Source organism: Lutra lutra, chromosome 8 (genome assembly GCF_902655055.1).
Source record: "Lutra lutra chromosome 8, mLutLut1.2, whole genome shotgun sequence".
Classification (NCBI taxonomy): Eukaryota; Metazoa; Chordata; class Mammalia; order Carnivora; family Mustelidae; genus Lutra; species Lutra lutra.
This window is the reverse complement of record NC_062285.1, coordinates 92590506-92606066: the sequence shown is the minus strand read 5'-3', so window position 1 is coordinate 92606066 and position 15561 is coordinate 92590506. Positions and strand designations below refer to the sequence as shown.

At 40.4% G+C, this 15561-nt stretch overlaps 1 protein-coding gene across 2 annotated transcripts in view; it reads left to right on the top strand.

The window, feature by feature from the left end:
* The window catches only part of GNS (glucosamine (N-acetyl)-6-sulfatase), a 52491-nt gene that overhangs the window by 9507 nt on the left and 27423 nt on the right, over positions 1-15561 (top strand). For both annotated transcript variants that reach the window (XR_007129205.1, XM_047739444.1), the window contains exons 4-9: positions 1233-1298; positions 1901-1999; positions 3409-3576; positions 5229-5311; positions 6475-6593; positions 8958-9061. Coding sequence is in view for 1 of the 2 variants with exons in the window: in XM_047739444.1 (XP_047595400.1) it covers positions 1233-1298; positions 1901-1999; positions 3409-3576; positions 5229-5311; positions 6475-6593; positions 8958-9061 (639 nt within the window). In the remaining variant the exon portion in view is untranslated. The remainder of the gene's footprint in view (positions 1-1232; positions 1299-1900; positions 2000-3408; positions 3577-5228; positions 5312-6474; positions 6594-8957; positions 9062-15561) is intronic.

Below are 15561 nucleotides of genomic sequence, written 5' to 3'. Positions count from 1 at the left end.
ATAAATAAATAATATCTTTTTTAAAAATTCTGTATACAAAATTAGGAGAAATTCATTAAAATACAAAGATTTCTCATAAATTAAATTCTTTCTTTAATGGGCAATACTAAACCTTGTTGAGATAAATTGGATGAGTCTCTGGTCACTTAATTCATCTCATCAAATAAATTGAGCTCCAAAAATAGGTTTCATCATCAGGACAAGTGAAGTTATAAGCTGAGAGCTCATAGTCTGATTATTTTGGTTGTCGTTAACCACAGGGTCAGTTGGAGTGTTCAGTCTTTGCCTTCAGTAACTCCGGAAATGAACTTCGTGGCCTAAGCTATATGGACTTTTTCTAGAAAGGGCCAGAAGTAAATATTTTAGCTTTTCTTTTGTGATGACAGTACTCCCCCCACCCACTGTCTTATCCATGGCGATGTTTCCCCAGACCCCTAGTAGATGCCTGAAACCACGGATAGTACTGAACTCTATATATACTGTTTTTATCTATGTATATGTACCCGTGATAAAGTTGAACTTAGAAATTAGGCACAGTAAGAGATTAACAACAACTAATAACAATATAGAACAATTGCAACTATAGAATGCAATAAAAATTTTTGAGTCTTGTGTCTCTCAAAGTGTCTTATTGCACTATACTCACCCTTGCTGTGATGATGTGAGATGATAAAATACCTACGTGTTAAGAAGAAGAGCGGTAAATGACAGGCATTGAGACCTTCTGGCAGGAGGCTCATTTGCTGTTGGACTTCGGTTGACCACTGGTTAACTGAAACCATGGGAAATGAAACTGCACATAAGGGGAACTCCTGTATTTGACTCTGCTGTTGTAGCATGAAAGCAGATAGACATACACAAACCAAAATGAGTGCACCTGCGTTCCAAAAAAACTTCATCACTGAAATTTCAATTCCCTGTAACTGTCACGTGTCACAAAATACTCCTCTATTGATTGCTGTTTGTATTTTTTAATGGAAAAAAATTCTTAGCTTACTGATCATATAAAACAGTTGGCTGGCTAGATTTGGCCTACGACCATAGTTTACAAACTCCTCCTTCAGTAGTTCCTAGGTTTTAGTGTTCTTTACTTTTCGACTGGGTTCATGTGTTTGGGAAAATTGAACATCTGGTTTTAGGCACTGATCTGAAAGGATTCTAAAATCTTCCTCTTTCTTATTGATCTGGTCATAGCTAAGCATTTCTGATGTCCTGCTTGTCTTGCTTTTCAGTATGGAGCCCCAGATGCAGGTGGACTAGAACACGTCCCTCTTGGCTGGAGTTACTGGTACGCCTTGGTGAGTGATGATTGAAGCCGGTGACAGTTACACACACAGCCCTACAGATGTAGAATATGTTTACTCTCTCATTTAGCTCTGATTTTGACATAAGTTGCTCTGGGTTTATGATTAGCTATTTTCTCCTCTTAAAGTCTGTTGATTTGCGAGTCACTCCTCTGGGAGATGTTTTTCCTGCATCACACCAGGTTTAGTTACATATTTTGCTGTTTTATCTGATCTACTTGTGGCTTTTTAAACTACGACAGATTATTGAAACTGTGCTAAGAGTTAATAAAACTCTAGTCAAAAAATCCAGTTCAGTACTAAATGAGTAATTACCTTTTTTTAAAAATGCCTTTTTTTTTCTTTAAAGATTTATTTGACTGGGGCTGGGGAAGTGGGGGGCAGAAGGAGAGAGAGTCTCAGCCCGATGCAGAACTCAGTCTCACAACCCTGAGATCCACAACCTGAGCCGAAACTGACAGTCTAACGGTTAACCAACCATGCTACCCAGGCGACCCAAAATGTCTTATCCTTGTTACAACAGAGTATAGCCCAGCATGATTTCTGACTTTCTGGTGTGCTGACCGCTTAACAAATTTTACTTTCCTGTCTAATAGGAAAAGAATTCTAAATACTATAACTATACGCTGTCTATCAATGGCAAGGCACGGAAGCATGGTGAAAACTACAGTGTGGACTACCTGACAGATGTTCTGGTGAGTTATCAAGGCTCTGTCCTTGCAAGTTTGGCTCACGATTGAAACCTCTGCCTAGAAAACCTTTGGACTTGGTCATGTTGAGTAATGTGAATGAATAATAACTTCATTTAACTGCCAAAAAGTATTTCCAACTGATTAAAGACTCCTGAGGGACTTTTTCTTTGTATATAAGCCAGGCTCAGAGTTAATGTTCTTGAAATTCCAGCAACAAATCCTTTTCCAAAGGCTAATCTCTTAAGACTATAGAGATTACTTTGAAGAGGTTTTACTTTAGAGGTTCTTACTCTTGACCCCAGATTCACTCACAAGCTAGGAAATGGCAGCTTCGCCATGAGGGTGGGGAGCTAGGGACTGGGAGTTCTTAAGGCTTTGTGGATTTTTATATAAAATTCCTGAAACTGGGTGAATTTAGGACTTTCCTTTCCTGTCTAAGGTGTTTCTAATGACAGGCCCTTCACAGAGAATTCATTCACCAAATAGTTCAGCACCCAGCATAGCAGGTGTTAAGTAAATGAAGCAGAGTCACTCTTAGTGATCAGGTAGACAAATAAATCTGGCAAGGTTTGGGAGTTACTTAGATAATGCTTAAAGAGGTGAGAGTGAGTTGTGCAGATCAGTGGGAAGGGTGCACAGACAGAGGGAATTAGGGGTTTGCGGGGACTGAGGCAGAAGTGTGCTTGGCATGTTGGAACCACAGGCTTCTGACAGGCCTGGAGTAACCAGGTGGGTGGAAATTGATGCAGTCAGTATCCTTTGAGTTTAGTGATGGGAATAAATGACGCTATAAGTCACCTAGAACAATTAAAACACATAACGTGTGTGGGATGCTTTCATTTTCATAATGTAGCTCCAGATAAGCAAATGAAAAATGTATGTCAATATAAGTTAAAATGCTGGTAGAATGTGTTTGGATTTAGCTTAGCTGCTTGAGCTGGCATAACTTATGATATCTATGCTCTGTATATTTTTCCAAGATTAAGGTAACTTAATCCACCTGTCCTACTGTGAATTAGATTGACTCTCTTTTTGTATATTTTAAGGCAACAGAGGCATGCTTTAGGCCGTATTAGTGCAAAATAATCCTTTTTTAAAAAGCTAGATTACTATTTTTACCCTAATGGGAGGCACAACAACTTTTAGATCATGTGAAATCATTAAGATCATATTTGCTTTCTTAGGATGGTATGCTTTTCCACTTTTTTAAGTAAGTATTGCCTAAAACCCTAATATTTGTTTCAGCAACACACCTGTAATAACTGTGGCATAGATTGTGTTAATATTAAGATTGTTAAAATTCTTAAGATTGATTAAAAGCTAATATAAATCTATATCCCCTATATACATGTATCTCTCAAGTCCTGAACTGTTGGGTAGGGTAGAAGATGACAGATCTTTGTATATCTCAGGCTAATATCTCCTTGGGCTTCCTGGACTACAAGTCCAACTCTGAGCCATTCTTCATGATGATCTCCACACCAGCACCTCATTCTCCTTGGACAGCTGCACCTCAGTACCAGAAGACTTTCCAGAATGTCTTTGCACCAAGGAATAAGAACTTCAACATCCATGGAACGGTAGCTTCCCCTAACCTTGAATTAAACCACACTTGATATAAGTAACTATATATTACCTTGTTAGGGAGCTTTTGAGCCATGTAGTTGGTTTTTCTTCGAGATATTTTAAAGGTAATTGTGCCTGTCTTAAGTATAATAGAGAGTGTAAACTTGCTTCAGAAGGAGAGATAATCTTGCCACGCGTCCGGTTAGCAGCTGGAGAATCTATAGGAAATGTTAAAGAAGTGCTATCTTTACTGACTACAGGCTCTCCTAATTTCTGTGCCAGCTCTCCTCCCAGGTGGCAGTGGCTCAGACACATACCATGGGGCTGAGCTAGGCCTGCAGCGCCCTCCTGTGGGTGGCCCTCACCTTTCCTGAGGCACAGGAAAGAGGGGTTGACATAGTGCAATATGACTGGAAAGGGAAGTTGAATGGAGAAGTGAGCCAGAGCGGGGAATGTAATTAAGGGCCACAACCTAAATATTTGCCTCATATGCCAGTTACTTACACTTCCCTTGGCACAGAGGGTAGGTTGTTCACTGGTTCAAATGCAGAAGTTCTATACTGCCTCGTGCCTTTTGCCCAGAAATCTTAATTGCTGGGGAGGTGTAGTAGACAGAATGAGTCTTGGATTAGGCTCAGCACTACCATTTCCGAGCCAAGTGACCCAGCTGGGAGCAAGATGCTTAACTTCTGCTTCTCTGTCTAAAGTGGGAGAAATAAAGTCGGAGGTCCTGATTCCTCATGCAGCTGCAGTATGGACTGAAGAACATAGAAATACGTAGCATGTTGCCTGGCAAGTAGGCAAGTGCTTAGGTAGGATTTTTAAAGCTGAGAGAACTGAGTTTTGAACTAGAGGGCCATTATCTATGCTCCAAAAGAAGTTAATAAAACTTCTCATGAGAAAGTAAGTTTAGAAATTTTAACTCACTCTGTTGCAGAATTTCTCAGAGTTACTCCTGTTCCAACATGAATTTCCAGCAGGAGGATATGCTATATAACACTTCTCAAACATATTAACTAAGAACACTTTGAGGCTGATAGTTTGGGAGGTGGTAACTTAGGGCTTTATAAGTAGAGAGGAAAGAATTAATGATGTATGGGAATGTTTTTGTTTTTTAGAACCATGAGTCCTTTTTTAAATGAGAAGAACTCTCTAGATTTGAGCTTGAGGTTTTAGGAAATTGCTATGATGAGATTTTCCCAAGATTCTAGGATAATCAGTATCTTGGGTAGGAAAATAGAGGGTGATAGAGTAATGGCTAAATTTTTAGGGCAAAAATTATTGGAAGGTAAAGTTAATATTTACCATTTTATAGTTTGGTTAGTAGACCCAAAGCATAGACTCAGTGTTACAGATTTAGTCTCCTTTTAGCCAGTAGTTTCCCAGTATCTTTCACTAAATATCTTTAAATGCTGATTAATGCTGCTAACAAGGAGCCCAGGCCTCCTTTCATTAGGGAGCACTGGGAAGATAAAAAATGAGTGATAATCTATAGAAAGTGTTTTTAGGAACACATGGGGCAGGGAAGAGGAAGTCTGAAGTTCCCTAAATGCTCCAGTAAGTTCCTTTTTGCTGAAGTATAAAATGTTCCTTTTCATTATGTACTCTAGCAGTTTATTTGATTGTATGACTTCATGCTAACTTTTAATTTTCTTTTAAATCTTAGAACAAGCACTGGTTAATTAGGCAAGCCAAGACCCCAATGACTAATTCATCAATACAGTTTTTGGATAATGCTTTTCGGAAAAGGTAAGCGCTGCTACTCGTGCAATCTGGGTGGTCTTTGAGGACCTTCCAAATCAGCCCATGAACCAGGGGACTGCACAATGTGGTTATCTTTGACACAAAATCAACAGGTAGCAAGTTGATGGGAGAGACTGTTTGGGGGTCTGCTGCCCCAGAAGGTGTAGGAGATGGTCTTTGGACCTGAAAACTAATAAAACAATTCATTTTCATGACTTGTTAAAACAGAATTGCAAACTGGAGCCATTTGGTTAAAAAAAAAAAAAAAATTCTCTGTGTCTGAAGAAAAGGTCACTTTGTGAGACATTAGGCCTAGTATTTGCATAAGACCCAAAGACTTAGACTAGAGCAGAATATTTGCCGTTGCTATTTGGAATTTCAAGGAATTTCTTTAAGTCAGTTCTTAAAAATTCATTACACTCTCTAAAGATGTATTTAGATTATATCAGGGGCTAGCAGACTTTTTCTGTAAAGTACCAGAGAGTAAATATTCATAGTGTGTCGGGCCAGACAGCGTTTGTTGCAGTTACCCAGCTTTGCCTTTGGAGTAGAACTAGGCATTATGTGAATGAATGAGCACGACTGTGTTCCAGTAAAACTGTATAAAAACGGTGAATTGTTTAATGGGTACAGAGTGTCAGATTTGCAAGAAGAAAAGATTTTGGAGATCTGCCTCACTATGTGAATATACTTCATACTATTGTTAGTACCCTTAAAATTTATTAAGTTGGTAAATTCTATGTTGTGTGTTTTTTTACCACAATTTAAAAAACAAAAACAGTGGGCAAACTGGCCCATCACTATAGCTTGTTGACCCCTAGTTTAGACCCCTAAACGTTGTTGTGGCATAGGTCTATCTGAATTAATCTGTGCTAATCAGTACTGAACTGACAGGTTTCCCTTCCATTTTCTGCTGTCATCACCAGTGTTAATAAAACTAACTGCTTTTAAAAGCCTCATTTATTTCTTTGGAAACAGTTAAATTTGGAATGAACTCATTATGTTCTGGGATTTTCTAATCTTTTTTCCCCCCAGTGAGGGGTCTGAGGAAAGGAGGTTTGGGGACTTTGGGTGGTTTTGTTTTGGACTTTGCTCCTGCTTTTTTGGCAAGATAGCATTCCTTCAGCTATTGTTCTGAAATCCTATTGTCACTCTCTGTGTACATGCAGGTGGCAAACTTTACTGTCAGTTGATGACCTTGTGGAGAAACTGGTCAAGAGACTGGAGTTCAATGGGGAAATAAACAACACTTACATCTTTTATACCTCAGACAACGGCTACCACACAGGTAAGGGGCAGACTGGCGTATTCCTGTGGCCTTGATTAGGTGCCTTTCCTTTTTCACCCAGTCAGTAGCACTAGCAGGGAGCTCTAGGCCTGTTGTAGCAGTGGGCAGGCCAGAGGGGGAGGCTGCTGCCCTCAGGACTCCTCTAGTTAGAGGGTCAACTCATTCAAACATGGGGAAACCAAGTGTCATTATTTGCTATTTCGTGTGCCAAATTACATGATGTTCGAGGAGTTGGGAGCAGAGAGTGACATTGTTAGATTAGAGATAGGCTTTAGGAAGAAAAGGAAGAAACTGAAATAGATTTTTTTTTTTTTTAAATATTTTATTTATTAGAGCGCACTCATGAGCACACACAAGCAGGGGGAGTAGTAGAAGAAGAGGGAGAAATAGGCTCCCTAGCAGGGAGCCTGTTGCAGGCCTCTATCCCAGCACCCTGAGATTATGACCTGAGCCAAAGGCAAACGCTTAACTGACTGAGCCACCCAGGCCCCCTGAAACTGAACTAGATTTAAAGGGCAAGTAGACTAGGGGGGTAAGAGATTTTACGTAGAAAGATCAAGAGAAGGCTGTCTTAGGGGAAAACCCCTTTCTTGTGAAATTGTGAGGTGTTTTATTGATTTTTGTATGTGTGTATGTATATGTATCTTTTTGTTTTATGTTTTGTCTTTTTAAAACTGTATGAGTCAGCCCCATATCCTTAACTTTCCTTTTTTCCACTTGGATATTCTTAAAAATGAATGTCTTCTTTCCCAGCCTATCAGTTTCATAAACTTGAAAACTACTGACCTGGGGCTTGCTGGCATGGGAGCAGATTGATGAGGCAGTTAATGTTTCGTTGTAAATATTTTTAAGCACTCAAAGTAAAGACTAATAAAATAACTTCCATTCCCAGCTTCGCTTTTCAGCTAGGTGTGGCCAGTCTTTTGAATTATTCCTATCTTCCTCATGTTTGTCTTTATTTTGTTTAGAAGGTTTTGAAGAAACTTCAGACATTGTGATTCTGTACATGAACACTCCATTGTGCCTCTGACTAATCTATGACGTATCAGGATCTAGACGAGGTCCGCATGCTACCTGTATTTTTTCGTGTGCCCTGAGACTGTTATTGCCACTGATTTATTGGGAAAAGGGTTTTTTGGGGGTTTTTTTGTTCAGAATATCTCACATTCTAGATCTGGCTAATTGCATTCTCATGATGCCTTAACTTGTGTTTCTTTAGTCAGCATTTTCTATAGATTGGTAGTTAGATCTAGAGGCTTAATAGAAATTGCCATTTTCGGGGCGCCTGGGTGGCTCAGTGGGTTAAGCCGCTGCCTTCGGCTCAGGTCATGATCTCGGAGTCCTGGGATCGAGTCCCGCATCGGGCTCTCTGCTCAGCAGGGAGCCTGCTTCCTCTTGTCTCTCTGTCTGCCTCTCTGCCTGCTTGTGATCTCTCTCTGTCAAATAAATAAATAAAATCTTTAAAAAATAATAATAAAAAATAAAAATAAATAAATTGCCATTTTCAGGGGCGCCTGAGTGGCTCAGAAGCCTCTGCCTTTGGCTCAGGTCTTGATCCCAGGGTCCTGGGATCGAGCCCGGCACCGGGCTCTCTGCTCAACAGGGAGCCTGCTTCCTCCTCTCTCTCTCTGCCTGCCTCTCTGTCTACTTGTGATCTCTGTCAAATAAATAAATAAATAAATAAGTAGATCTTTTTTTAAAAAAATCGCCATTTTCAGAAAGAATGTTTCCTTGGTGATACTGATACGTACTTCCTGTTACATCAGTTGGCGATGGTGTCTGGTTGGCCCGCTTCCGCGATGCTGCTGTGAATTGACGGCTCATGTGGTATCAGCCTGAGCTGCCCTGTGAACCTTTTGTGGCTGAAGGTTCCATTGAGGATTCTTACTTTAATCTACTATTCTCTCAAAGATGGCAAAATGTTGACTTCATAACTGTCCTTTTGCATTTATTAGTTGGAATTCCTTAGAGAAGAGCTCAACTGGTTATCTTGAAATTCAGTTTATTCAGGAAAGGTCAGATAAATGCTTTGGCTCTTTATTGACAGTTTTTAGAGTAACCTCATTCAGTTGTGGTCAGGTTGAGTATCATATATAAATTATGTATTTGTGTTTCAGTACTTTCCAGTCATTGTTTTTGCTGAATTTGTCTTGTCTTAGACCAAGGAGTCCCCCTAGGCATTTGTTTAAAGAAGATGAACTCATTTCCTGCCTTGTAGTAATAAGAGACCTAAGTGATTGTAAACTTTCTATTAAAGCCCCATAAATAGAACAGAGTTGTTTGCATTTTTACTGTCCATTGATTGAATATGTGTGTGATATTTCTTTCCTAGCTCCTTCTTTACCCTCTGTATTTTGTTTTCAGGACAGTTTTCTTTGCCGATAGACAAAAGACAGCTGTATGAGTTTGATATCAAAGTTCCACTGCTGGTTCGGGGACCTGGGATCAAACCAAATCAGACAAGCAAGGTAGGTGCCTGAGAAGCTGATGCTGTTTACAGGTAGCACTTGCCTGAGAAAAGAAGGCTGTTCTCTGAAGAGGAGACTGATTAGACTTCTCCTGCGAGGATGAATTGTGTTCGGCTTAAGATCTTATGAGTGTATTTATAAGTCTTGGAGACGGTGATTCCCTTATTTGTTTGTTTGTTTGTTTAAACTCCTGGCCACCTTTTAATTGTATTCTCCCCCCCCATCCTCCCATATATACATATATCACTAGGAGTAGCTTTGATTTGTCCTTCGAGACTGTAAATCTTTACTTTGTCCTGGAGCAGTGACTTTCTACCACTGTCCTCAACATCATGTTCTGAAATTGTGAAAGGTTGAACATCCAGAATGGTTCTAGTGGACTCACTTGGACTAGAATAGGGACCCCGCCTCTGCTTTTTTTCTTAAGCCCACAGGTAATACAAAGAAGCAGCCCAGTTTGGGGCACTACCTGTAGATCAGAGCTCAGGCAGATCCCTCTGGGGACCTTGTTAAAATGCAGATTCTGATTCTGCATATCTGACCTCCCCGCTGATAGCTGCTGCCAGTCTGACCTCACTGAATATAAGGCTATAGAAAGCATGTCTTCTGAGGATTTTTTTCCCTCTCTCTGTGGAACTGCTTGTCCCACATGCATTTCTGTTTTACTGATTCTCTCTCCTAGAACTGTCATAATGTACCACTTTCTTTTGTTGCCATTCCCATTTGGTTTCAGCGTCTTTTTCCAAACTTGGTACCAAATACTGAGGCACGTTTTTCCTAGAGATTCTAGACACTCTGATCCAAAACACTTTGGTCTAATGCTTGGAAGATAAGAATTGATAAGTTCTACTAGTTATGTCTTCTCTTTTCTAATAACACAATTTCAGTCCCAGCTCTGTGAGACAAAATGAGCAAATACATCACTTGAGCTAGAATTGGAAAATTGGCCAGACTTTCTGGGTATACTAGGTACTTTAGTCTAATTTTGGAGGTTAATGTTTAAGTGTAATTCCCTTATTTCTTTTTGTAATGCTCATGATGGAATTCTGTTGAAATTCTTCAGAAAGGTAAAATGGCCTTCATAATTTCTTTTGAGTTTTCTTTTTTTCTTAACACCTACATTTCTAAAGCCAGTCATTTCCCACTACAAATCCAGTACCATGTGAATGGGTCTCCTTTCAAAGGAGATAGGCAAGTTTAGAGGACCATTAAGTCTGGGTTTTGTTTTTTTTTTAGCCCTTTATTTATTAGAATTTTTTAAATTTAAATTCAGTTAATTAACATATAGTGTATTATTTGTTTCATAGGTACAGGTTTGTGATTCATCACTCTTTTTAAAAAATTAATATATAGGGGCGCCTTGGTGGCTCAGTGGGTTAAGCCGCTGCCTTCGGCTCAGGTCATGATCTCAGGGTCCTGGGATCGAGTCCCACATCGGGCTCTCTGCTCAGCGGGAAGCCTGCTTCCCTCTCTCTCTCTCTCTGCCTGCCTCTCCGTCTACTTGTGATCTCTCTCTGTCAAATAAATAAATAAAATCTTTAAAAAAAAAAAATTAATATATAATGTATTATTTGCCCCAAGGGTACAGGTCTCTTTGTGATTCATCACTCTTATGTAACACCCAGTGCTTATAACATCATGTGCCCTCCTTAAAGTCTATCACCCAGTTAACCCATTCCCCCACCCAGCTCCCCTCCAGCAACCCTCGGTTTGTTTCCTGACATTAAGAGTCTCTTATGGTTTGTTTCCCTCTCTGGTTTTGTCCTGTTGCATTTTTTTCTCTCTTCCCCTAGGATCCTCTGTCTTGTTTCTTAAATACCACATGTCAGTGAGATCATATGATAATTGTCTTTCTCTGATTGACTTATTTTGCTTAGTCTTAAAAGTGTTCTCTTGGTCTTGGTGTTGGAGTGGACTCAAAACATGTTGGCAGCTGTGCGCATTTCCAAGGAGCAGGGCTGCTAGGGCCATTTCTAACCAGCGTGGGGAAGGAGGTGGAATGAGAACAGAATGGAATGTGTCAGCCAGCTGCCCATCAACCAAACCATTCCCTTTATCTTCAAGTTAACAGCGGCATCTAAATATTAAAATCAGAAAAGTTCACCTTCTCCAAGCAGTCTGAATGAAACCTGGTTCCTAGGAAACCATTTCAACAATAATATCTATCACTTATTGAATGCTTAGTGTGTGACAGGTGCTATTCTAAGTGTTTTAGCTATAGGAACCCACTTAGAGATACTGTTACACCCATTTCACAGGTAAGGAAACTGAGGCGTAGAAGTTAAATTGCATGCCCAAGATAAAATATCACAGTCTGCTATCAAATATCGGAGTCTGGCTCCAGAGTCTGTACCTAACCATTACAGTATATCTCAGAAAATATTTAAATATGCCAGCAGGCTTGGCTACACAGCACTGAGCAGTCAGGGAAGATTAGTTCTTAATTCCCAGTGTCTGGAGAGCCAGATGCTTCCACTACAGTTGTCAGTGAAAGCCTCTGAGGCACTTGAGCAGAGACCTGGGTGTTGGGAAGGGTTTAGTCCTGCAGAGATCTGTGGGAGGGCATTCTGAGAAGAACAATAAATGGGAAGGCACACATCAAAGAATGAGCTTGGCTTGCTCAGGGGACAGAATGCAGCTGTACCGAACTACTGTCACTTCTAAGTGAAGTGATTCTCTCTCTCTCATCTCTCTCACCTCCTTGTCTTTGTCTGCTGATTGCTCCTTCTGTTTGGAATGCCCCATGAATGCCCCTTCCACTTCACTAATTGTCCTTGAGAGCTTTGGTTTGGGGTTTCTGCCTGGAGAGTCACTACACCCCGTACCCCCACTTGGGATAGGTGCCCTTGCCCTGTCCTGGCTGCCCTCACACTTACCACACCCTGCTGAGTTTGTGTTTTTTTACTTGGGGGAGTTCCTAGAAGAGAGGCACTGTCTAAGCTTAGAAAACCCCGCCCTTAACACGCATTGGAGGACATCCATGTTGCCTGAATGGTTATTACCAAGGTCACATAGTAAGTGGCAGAACCGGGACTGAAAATTAACTGTGTCTCCTCAAAATCCATGGTGGGGTGGAGTTTGAGGTGGGGGGTGCTGTGCTGACAGATGTAGTTTGAGAAGTATGAAATGCTCAGCCTCCACCTAGCACAAAGAGTGTCAGAGATGGTGGGTCATTTATCCTGTGTTGGCAGGATAGTTGTCTCGGTGCCATTCGTCCTGCATGAGAGGCGCAGGGTTATGAGTTGGGCATATTAAGCTGAGCTGTCAAAAGCTGATGGTCAAAACAGGGTACGTTTGACCAGTGGGCTTAGCTTTGTGTTAGCCGTTGGGAGAGCAGAACAGAAGTGGTCTGCGTGGATGCCAAAGACTGGCCTACTGAGGTTTTCTCTCATGGCTGGAAGTGATTCTAGCTTCAGATTTGGTGGTAGAAATTCATCAAAAGGGTTTTAAGAAAGGAAAAGGTTAGTAGGAGAAAAAAATGACACAGCATGATCCGGGGGAAATAGAACTGAACTGGGGGGTCAAGAAGACAACATATTGGCTTGAAGACTGGCCAGGTAAGCCTTGTTTCCCTGTGTGAAATTGGGAGAATGGTAAGTGGAGAATTCACAACTGTAAGTCAGTGACGCCCTGGCTTCTTCACTGTAGGGAAGCTGGGCTTGAGGGGTAAATGCAGAGTAGCCCAAGATGTGGGGAGTCCTCTCCTTTCTTTTGTAGTTCAGTGCTTTTCGCTGCATGGATTTGAGGTGCTGTCTCGTGTGCTTGCAGTCTTTCCTTTGATAACTCTACATGAATTCTGTAATATCAGGGCTTAAATGTCCATTTGGAAACCCAGTGTATCCTCCGTAGAGCAGTCTTATTTTTTCTGCGTAATTATCTATAGCACTGTTATTCTTCTAGAGCTAAAAAAAATAAGCAGCTCCAAAGCATGATATCCTTTGATTTCATGCCCCAGAATTTTCTAAGGGTTTTTATTTGATCAGAATATCTACATACATAAATCCTAAGAACATTCCCAAGCTGTGAGGCTGCGATTATGAAATAATTTACTTTTGGTCTTGTCAGTGCTTTTTAATTCCAATCCATAAATGAATCTTTAAGGTTATACTAGTGATAAAAGCAGTACCATTTTAGGAACTTGAATTGCTAGTGTTTCTAGAAGTCATTATAATCATGGGCCTGTAGTATCCATTCTGATTCTTGTTTGTAAAAACCAGAGACAGAAGTCTCTGTTGGATTCTTCACTCATGCTCAGTATCCTCTAGAAGTCTCCCATCTTCTGATGTAGTTTGCTGGTTTTGAGATTCTTTCTCTCTTAGTCAAGCTAAAGCCTAAAAGGGAAGAGAATTTGTTACTTTTTAGGGAAAATGTGATTATTGCAGATAGCTGGGAACAGCGTCCTGGGATGATTCTGTGGTACTTGGGACAAATCTTAGTGACTCTTGATTTGTACTGAAACTTCCAGACCTTTCTCCCCACAAAGGAGACTGCCCTTTGAGAGAGCCTCCCATCATATAATTGATGGCTCTTCAGGCATTTCCTGATGAAACAGGCAGTCACCATTTTAAATCTCTGTAGGTTTTACAATTTTGGTGTTTACTTTTTTTTTTCTTCTTTATAAAAACTGCCTTGGACATGTTAGTAATACCTGTGGATTTGGCTTCACTTCATTCATGTTCTAGACATAACTGAAGGTCTTTGAGTCACACATCAGGGTCTTGTTGCTTTGATCCGATTCTTGAAGTTACATCTCTGCTTGTCTCGTCTCTCCTGCCGTGATCTCTTCTGTGTTCGTACCCACTCTTGTTGACTGTATTCAGAGCAGCTCGGTCTGCCTGGAATTAGGGAAGATATCTCTTACCCTGGGTCTTGGATAATCCCTAGGGACATTTTTGTGAGTTTTTTTCCTGAGTAACTTTTATACTTAATGATAGAAGCAGTACTATTTTAGGACTTGAATTGCTAGTGTTTCTAGAAGTCATTACGCTCATGGGCCCATAGTATCCATTCTAATTCTTGAATCTAGAATTAGAATCTAATTTCCTAACTTTTATCACTTAAATATAAAAGTAAAGAAAGGATTGCCTTTCCCGTGAGTGGCTTACCACTGAATGGTGATTCCTGGAAGCTTAGCATTAAACTAATTGATTCAGAGCCAAGATAAGTATATTACTCGGCTCTGTACAGCCCTCATAGCTGCCAGGAAACCTGGCCCCTGATGAACAGTGCTCTGAAGACGTTTTCTTGCCTTTTATGTCTGTACTTTTGGTTTTGTTTTTAAATGAAAAGTTCCTGAGTTAGGTTTCACTTTTTTAATTCCCCCCACCTTGGCCTTTCTACGATGCTCTGCATTGTCTCAACAATCCTGAAGACTTTTATTTCCTTTCAGTACATGGTAGCTTTTCAAGTTACGAGCTTTTGATTTTGTTTCAGTTACTTCTCTTTCACTTCTTCCTCTGTAAAGCAGGAGAAATACTGCATCCTGGGGTGGCAGCGAGGATTAACAGAGGATAAACCGTAAGCCTGGCACAGAATAGGTGCTTGGTAAACCTTGGCTCCCCTGGTATCCCTGGTGGATTGTCTTCACCACTCTGAGTTTTCCCTAGCCTGTGATTTAAGTGACTTTAGGCCTGCATGTCCACCACAGTGGCCACCAGCCACTGTGCCTGGTGAGCCAAAACATATGTGATAGTCCAGACTGAGATGTGTTACAAGTACAGCATTCCAGATTTCAAAGACTCAGCTCAAAAAGAAGATAAAATCTTATTAAATGTCTTACATTGCTTACATTTAAAATAGTACTATTTTTGACATATCAAGTTAAATAAAATATATACAATGAATTTCTTCCCCTTTTCTTTTTATTTTAATGTGATTGGTAGATAATCTTACATTACATATGTGGTCCTATTATATTTCTGTGGGAGTTTGCTGGTTTAGGTCCTAAAGAGGATTTGTATACAGAAGTAAAATAGACTAATAAACCAAAGGAATAAGGCAAGGTGTAAATGCAGGAGACTGACTTTAATGCCTAAAGTGTTTATTTAGCACATCTTAGTTTTGTGCTCTTTAAGGAAACTCCTGTCAGTACACTGTTGGAATGAGTTTTCTGCAGTCTCCAAAGCCTATTACAAACATCTTTTTTTAAACCCCTCCCCTCTACCTTCCTATTGCAAACATTTTTTAATAGTGTTACCACTTTGAGAAACTACAAAAAGGGCTAATATCTTCCTTGATAAGAAGCATTCAACCTGAGGTGCCTGGGTGGCTCACTTGTCAAGCATCTGCCTTTGGCTCAGGTCATGATCCCAGGGTCCTGGGATCAAGCCCCTCATCAGGCTCCCTGCTCAGCAGGAAGCCTGCTTCTCCCTCTGCCACTCCCCCTGCTTGTGTTCCCTCCCTTGCTGTGTCTCGCTCTGTCAAATAAATAAATAAAATCTTTAAAAAAAAAATAAAAAGGAAAGGATAAAAAGCATTCACCCTTTGAGGATTTCAAAAAT